At 33.0% G+C, this 7,963-nt stretch overlaps 2 protein-coding genes across 2 annotated transcripts in view; one reads left to right on the top strand and one right to left on the bottom strand.

Annotated features, from left to right (window-relative positions):
* Window positions 1–107, top strand: part of LOC111398412 (vacuolar iron transporter 1-like) — a 9,100-nt gene extending 8,993 nt beyond the window's left edge. Inside the window, exon 3 of the mRNA XM_023025317.1 lies at window positions 6–107. Within this exon, the coding sequence (XP_022881085.1) occupies window positions 6–107 (102 nt within the window). The remainder of the gene's footprint in view (window positions 1–5) is intronic.
* On the bottom strand, window positions 58–5,526 carry LOC111399124 (heat stress transcription factor A-8). Its single transcript, XM_023026364.1, has 2 exons — window positions 4,980–5,526; window positions 58–1,251 (listed from the first exon to the last, which is right to left on the bottom strand). The coding sequence occupies exons 1-2, from the start codon at window positions 5,193–5,195 to the stop codon at window positions 343–345; spliced, it is 1,125 nt and encodes a 374-aa protein (XP_022882132.1). The 5' UTR covers window positions 5,196–5,526; the 3' UTR covers window positions 58–342.
* Window positions 5,527–7,963: the final 2,437 nt, after the last annotated feature.

Below are 7,963 nucleotides of genomic sequence, written 5' to 3'. Positions count from 1 at the left end.
AACAGAAACTCGAATTAGCAAATATTTTAAGACAAAAAAGGACGTTTAGGAGAAGAATTAACACCATGAAGCTCGTATGTGTAAGAAAGGATACTCAGGAACCGTGAGTTATAATTAGGGATGTAACTGTACAATCTCCACTGTCTGTGCTACTCGTCATGTATTTCTATATGAAGAATAATAATCATAATAGAAACATTTATACTCACCTGGACAATAACCAACCATAATTAGATTCATTCAAGCCAAAACGCCTGTCGTCCAGTCATTTTTAAAGACACCAAAATGTATTGCAAAACTTCCAAAAACATGATATTCCTGGGCAATGGCTTCAAGAAAACCTCAATATCTTTGGCTGCCTTCCGAACTCAGAATTCCCATTTGTTTAGTTAAAACTTCCATGCTCTCAGAGTTATCAAGTAGGCTCTGAAAATCTGAAGTTTCCATGTTCTTATTTTGACATTCATTGTTGTCCTCATCGAGCTCGGCAGCTTGTACATTTTCTATCGATGGACTGGATAAAAGTTGTTCAAGCATATAATCATCACCAGATATATCTGGAAGAATAAGCTGGCCATGATTTTCGTAAGGGGGGTGTTTTCCATCCAATGGTCCTGACAAAAGATCGACATCCTCAAGAAGGTCTCTCATTTCATCGGTAGAAAAGTCAAATTCCATTACGTCTTCAGAATTTAAAAATGGGGTGGTACATGCAGGCACTAAGTCTCCATCTGTTGGTGGCTGATACCTAACTATCATTCCATCAGAAGGAGCCGGTTTACAATCATCCATATCTTTACTCAGTACATTTTTTCCAGATTCAGGCATTCGCCAGGTATTTTCTTTTGGCTGTAATAACTGGACCAGAAATCCAGGATTTTGCATAGCCATCACTATGAAAGAAAGCATCTGCTGCTGGTTCTTCTCCATACCTTTTAGCTGTTCTCTCAGGAGTACTAACTTACCGTGTGAGGTCTGCTGGTGTTGCCGTAGTTTTTTCAACTCCTGCATGAGAGCATTCTTATCAGTCTTAAGATTCTCAACTTCCTTCCACAGTTCAACAATTTTGTCTTCTTCAGATGCAAGAGAATTATCCAACTCATTCAGTTGAGAAGTTTTTTGACAAGATTTTCTTTGTACTACACCCTGAGGCTGCTTTCTCCGAGTGATGTTCTTCAGTAAATGCTTTTGGCCTTTGACAAAGGCCTCATTTGCAAATTCCCAGCGATCTGTATCTGTTTTCCTGAACCCCTGATATAATTGAAGAATAAGATACATATCAAAAAATTTTGAATCAATACAATCAGAAGAATACATGCACATGTCAACCAGAAACATACCAAGTTCCGGTTTTAGTATCCGAAAGCTCAGTTCCAATGTTATACACCAATCAACCGAATGGGCTTTGATGACTCTTAAGATTAGGCATATCGATAATCATGAAAACACAGTGTAAAGTTGCAAACTCAGTGTTCCAAAAACCAAGATATCCCTATACTTCTCAAGCTTTACTTAAGGACTTATATTCAGTAGAGAGAATTTAAACCGCAGGACATGGACCTACAAGCAGAGTTCAGAAGATGACATGAGCAAAAATTTACTCAATGCCAGCAAAATATTCACTACTATTAGTATCTTCAAAATAATCGCTAGGACCTAGGTCACATCAACTGATGTTAAATATCCAGTCCTAAATGGCAACATCGGTCGGGAAATTTATTTGCTTAGACAAATTTGACCTTCATTACTTTCCAACAGCTCTTTCAAAATGAAATGAGAAACCGAAGTTACATAAAGCAAAAAACAGATAAATAGAAACCAAATCATGAGCCTAGCTTCCAGTTGAAACATATGGAATCCAAACCAAACATGGACTAGAAACCCAAGTGACGTTAACTAGAACACACCATTATAACTTATTATGGGAACACTGATTTTGCACATTGATTTTGCCCAAAACATCAACATGATGTTTTGGGCAAAATCTACGTTCCTCGTATATTAATTCCAATGGTTAAAAGACACTTCAATGCATGTTCTTCTACATGACATGGTTAGAATGACTATAATCAGGAAAAAACCAGTGCAGACTAATAAAACTGAAACAGGTGAACTTCATGAAATAAAAACTAGTGGCAAAGAGAAAGGAAAAGGGTAAAAAGAACTGAAAGTCGAAATCCGTACAATCCATATCCAACTAGTGTGTTAATCCAGTTTCTTGCAAATTGGTAATAAACATGTAGGAATAAATTAAGGTTCTCGTGAGCGGAGAATTTTAGGAAGAGCATCCCTTTGGCAGAACACAGTGAACAATCGGTATCATTCGGCTGTAAAGGGGAAAAATTGTAAAAAGATGTACAAGAAAGCAGTTACTAGTCTGAGATCAAAGAGAGGTAGTACTACCAAATTTCCTATTAAAATAGGCTTGCATATTAGTGTTCCATTCCAAGCCTTATCCTTTAGTTTTTTAGGATAAACTTAAGAGGCATATCCAACGTCAATCTCTTGATGAACATTAAACACTGATGATATAGATTTATTCGAAGAGAATAGTAGAGAGAAATTTTTAATTAGAATTTTGGAGGAACATTGTGGAATCCAGTAGTTTAAGGCCAAGAAGAACTAAAATGGAATGCATATACGGACCTTTAGACTTAAGTGACATTGTGATTGGGAATAAAAGTTCATGTAGAGTTAAACTAAAGAATTGTGTTGCCCAAAGCTATTATTCTAGGTACTTGAATTCAATCAGATAACTGAAAAAGAAGTTGGTATAACTTAATACAAAGGATGACTGGGTTGTGTACAAAATGAAGAACTGCTAAAGGAATTTTATGAGATCACCTTACATACTAGGTTAAAAAGGAAGTTTTATAGAACAGATAAGAAAAACATATTTCCCTTCTCACAATTCCACTTCTGAAGAGCTTTTCATCCCTGTTTCAGATCTCCATCCAATCTCTGATTCAATCCACAAAGATGTTGCCACGCAAAGTTCTCATTGTACAGGCTGGTCTCACATTCATGAATATCATAGTTCATGTGTGCATCACAGGTTCTTCAACGATCTAATTTCTTAAAGAGCTTGATTAAGATCTTAAATGAAAAGAATTTATCTGGAACCACAACTAGCCTACAGTTCTAATATAAGGTGCACTTTAAATAGGGATATAGAAGGGAGAAGGATGTGAAGGTGGGCTCATTAACCATTCCCCTGGTTGGATGTATGGAGAACCGACCTGGGTTGTTGAGAGCAATTGTGGGTTCTAGAGAGCCTGTGAAGGCGTTAGCAGATATCCAAATCCAAAAACCAAGTTCTAGTTATGCTCACTAGTAGACGTTTTGTGACAACTCAAGCAAGCAAAATGATTAACCTTCCGCCAGACTAGTTTAATGTGTTTCGATGGATGGGGCATAAATGGTGAAAACCTAAATAAGTGCACATCCGTGAGTGCTACAAAATATCAACATAAGTTGCTAGAAGAGGAAAAGTAGTCTGAAATCAAAATGCTATCAATTGTGGTCATCAAGTCCTATTAGACGAATAGGATAACAAAATAGAATTTCCCGTCCATGTCTATCTTGTCTTTACCACGATTCAATTTCCTTTGTTAACAACAAATTGTAGTTTTGCCAATATCTACGAGTTCATTAATGTTCTTTCTCAAGTAACCAACTTCAACTTTACGCAAAATGTCTTAACTTGTTATTGTTGGTGTGGTAGTTGATTAGTGATGAATGACATTATAGTAAAATCAATGATGAAACAATAGAAACAAACTACTAAATTATAGACTAGACTTCACAGTAAAGACAATTAAAGATATGATTGATCAAAATGAGATATCCTCTGCCAGTGAATCATTTAAGTCGGTAAGAGGGAATGGCCAGGGGCAAGCACCAAGAACAAAGTCTACACTCTACAATGGACTAGATTTAAAGCAAAGAAGCATACTTAACTGAAGTTGTCTTAAGCAAATGAAGTTGAAGAAAAAACAACGAAAACAGTGGGTATGAACTCTAATTCCTTAATGCTTCAAGTAAAGTGAAATAAATTTTTGGTACAAGTAAAGCATAACACGTTTCACCTTTCCATGTACAAAACTGTCAAACTTTAACTGCAAAAATATATTCCTTAAACGTCAATGTAACTTCATCCAGCTATTTATGTCTTGGGAGAAGTTTGACTCGAGACAGCAGAAAGAGATTTTCTTTAAATTTGAAAAGAAAAAAGAAAAAAAAAGGACCTCATTCAAAGAAAACAGGTAAAATAAATAAAAGTTCAGTAAACACACAAGATTTTCATACGATATCTAACTTCCAAGAAAAATAAGATAGGAAGTTTTTCTACTCTGATTCCTGAATTTTGTAGCGATGAAGAGTTTGATTTGGTGCCTTCTCGTAGGGATAGCATAAGGATAGAATTCTACTATATACTACTATTTGAACAGATAACTTCATCATTTATTTGAAACTCCAGTATAGAATACCATTTGGTTCTCTACAACTCTTCGATCCAACCAATTTGCAACTTTGTGCAGCCACACTGTAGCCTTCAAATATCACACCATTCATTATGATTCACGAATTCATTTGGTTTCAGTGTGAAACAGAAGTTCCTTAACTTTGTGCTTAAGAATGCTCACATTTTCCAATTATAATTTCACAATCCTCATCAAACTACGAATCCTTGAATATACTAGTTGGGCACCACAGGCAATCTACTTTAATTTTGCTCAGCTATATTAAACTATCCATGATGTGATATAATTATATAAAGCACAGGTCATTACATCATTGAATTTGAAGCAAATACCTTAATCCAACTCAATTAAAATTTTCCATTGGAGCCAAATCAAATTTTCCCCATTGGTCCCCCAAATTCCAAATTAGCATCACACCCCTATACACTCATAATGATACAAAAACACATATTACACATAATTAAAGAATGAGAAATTAAATTAAAAGAAGCTCACATAGATATTGAGTTGGCGAACGAAGCTGGAGAAATTGCTGTGCTTGAAATACTTCGATAACAATTGGGAAGAGAATTTAGAATCATCCCATATGATGAAACTGTCGCTGGATTCGCTCCAAGAAATCAATTCGTTAGTGGAGTCGTCATCAACGATCTCATAGCATTTAACCAGGAAGGGCGGCAAAGATGTCCCATTTTCAATCGATTTCACCATAATTCAAGAAACCCACAAAAAACCACCGCACAAAAGTCAATCTACTCTTCAAGTACGAAAATTTTGAACCCAAAAAAAGAAAAACCACTAAACAAAATTCAATCTACTTTCAAGTTTCAAAATTTTGAATTGACACTTGAGAAATCGTGTGATGTCTGGACACGCATTTACATATGCTTACGCGTATATGTAGATATGTGTATGTTTTCTTGAGGAGGGGGTAAAGAATGAGGAATCTAATAGGAAATAAGGAGGAGATGAAGGGAAAGGAAACACATTGACACAGAGTCTTCGGTTGAATGGGTGCCCAAAGAGCAAAAGGACAAGTTTGGAACTTCACAGGCGGCGGAAAATATCTTTCAACCTTTTGATCCTGCTATATTTTACGTGTGAGCCGAATATAATTAGTCAAAATTCATTTTCTCAATAAAAATTTAAACACGTGAGTGATTATTACAAAGCTATTTATATTTCACTATTAATTAAATAATGCACTAAAACTTATGAAAATATTAATCAGGTATAATCATCAAATGATTCTCTAACGGTCGTATACTTTTCTATTTTATTAATAAAAAATAACAAATTATAAATTGTAGAATAACCGAATTCAACTTGCGATGATGCACCTTATATTTCAAATTACTTATAAGTCTCGTAAAAATTTTATTTTTATTTACTAGTAAAAGATTGATGAAATAAAAAAATATATATGTCAACATTTATAGATCAAGTATCTTGACAACAAACTATCCGCGTTTCTTTCGATAAATTTTAAGAAAAAAACACAAAATAGGCAAGAACGATGAACTTTTTTTTTAATGGAGTACTGGAAATATAAAACATATATCTAACGTAGTCTTGATTTGACACTGAAATTGAGTTCATTATCCAGAAGTATACATAGGAGTTGATAGAAGTTGTTAGATAGTAAATAAATTGTGTAATAGATCAACTGCTAGTGGATCAATTTGTAGGCAAAGGGTTTAGAGCTTCCTCAATGCACTTTATATATTGCAGTTTACTTAGCACATACATAGAAAGACTTCCACCCATGTGGCATTGATGTATAATGAATTGATGATCAAGTTCAAATTTCACATAAGGTTGTCTCTTCTATAATTCAAATTTAGTTAAGAGGTTACAAAAAAGCCAGAGAAAGGAAATACAATTTTTGTAAGTTATCCACTATTGCAGCCGAGATGTTCTTACATGGAAGAAGGCATTAACTTCTCTCAAGTCACAAGGATTACATTATCAAGACCCATTAAATCTATGTCAAAGCAACTTTTCTAAATAGTGAGTTAGAAGAAGAAGTCTACGTAAAACAAGTTGAGGGGTTTGTTTCTCACGAACATGAAGAAAATGTCTGTTACTCATTAATTCCTTGTACGAACTAAATCGAATGTAAAAGGAATGGTGCTAAAATTTTGATAGAATAAAATATGATTGTATGCTTATATGTCAACGACTTGTTGATATGGATAAAAATCATGATGTTATCATGACTACTAAGAAAATATTAACAAAGAATTTCGATATATATATAGTAATTCTTGGGATAATTCTTACACTAATTTCTATTTTTGTGTCCTGTGTATATTCTGCATATTTTACATTTACCATCATTGATTTTTGTTCTCTAATCCATTCATGGATACATTCTTGTTCTACATTCATCTTCTTTATATCTAAAACTGAAAAATCTAATTCTTCTAAACTATCATAACTGTCTTCAAAATTACTCGTTATTTCTAAATTATCTAACTCTTCATCTGTATAAATACTATATAATGACTTACAAGATTCATTATCAGATAATTCTATTATTTTACATTGTATTTCTTCAATTATTATAGATTTAGCTGCATTTTCTTTATTTTTATATTTATTTGGACATTTGTTAGCAAAATGTCTAAGGTTTCCGCAAATATAACATTTACAGTCTTTTTTAGTTTTTGATTTTCTAACTTATCTATTATAATTGGGTCTATTATTTTTATAGTATGTCCTACTTGGTCTAATATTATATTTCTTTTTTATTTTGATATTGCTTTTTATATTTTTATATTTTTATTTATTTTATACAATTTTTTCTTTCTTCTTCTATAATCATGTCTATGGTGTATATAAATCTGAGCAAAAAGAATAATTTAATTTCTTTATTTGGTTTTTAGCTACTTCTTCTACACAATATTCTTTTAATTTATCAGTTATAAATTTTATAGTGGCACTTATAGTTATTTTCCTTGTTGGGTTTGACTCTACATCTTTTCTAATTTTATCACTCCACGGTGGTGCTATCTTTCTATATAATCTTTCAAGTATATGGTAATCTAATGTTAATCCTGCTGCGCTTGCTAATCTTTCAAAATCTAAAAAAAATGGTTGTATGTATTTCATATTACTAATACTTAATTTTTCGAAGTCTTCTAAATCTTTATTTTGTTTATAAGTATTATCTCTACTGAGATCAGAACCTATAATTAATTCTCTAATAAAGTTTGTAAAATTTCTAGGATTATCTTCTCCAGCCATTCTTAATCTAATTTCATCTGGTTTTAGTCTTTTTGCTGTAACGTATACATCTAAAGTAGTCTTTCCTAAATAAATTTCTAAATAAGCCCACATTTCTTCTATAGTCATTTGTATGGGTACACTGTTATATGCTCTAATTACAGAATTTTTCCATTTAGTTATAGTACTATGTCTGTCTTGTGGTTTACAATTATTTAACTCTAAGATTAATCCTCTATCGCTTGCTAACG

The sequence above is a fragment of the Olea europaea genome, chromosome 8, assembly GCF_002742605.1.
Source record: "Olea europaea var. sylvestris chromosome 8, O_europaea_v1, whole genome shotgun sequence".
NCBI lineage: Eukaryota > Viridiplantae > Streptophyta > Magnoliopsida > Lamiales > Oleaceae > Olea > Olea europaea.
This window is presented reverse-complemented; position numbering and strand designations above follow the sequence as displayed.

Excerpts from the sequence above, each read along its gene's own strand:
- LOC111399124 (XM_023026364.1), bottom strand. The coding sequence starts at position 5,195 with ATGGTGAAATCGATTGAAAATGGGACATCTTTGCCGCCCTTCCTGGTT. Across the intron at positions 1,252-4,979 it reads TTCGCCAACTCAATATCTAT|GGGTTCAGGAAAACAGATAC; the intron begins GTGAGCTTCTTT and ends CAATTATATCAG.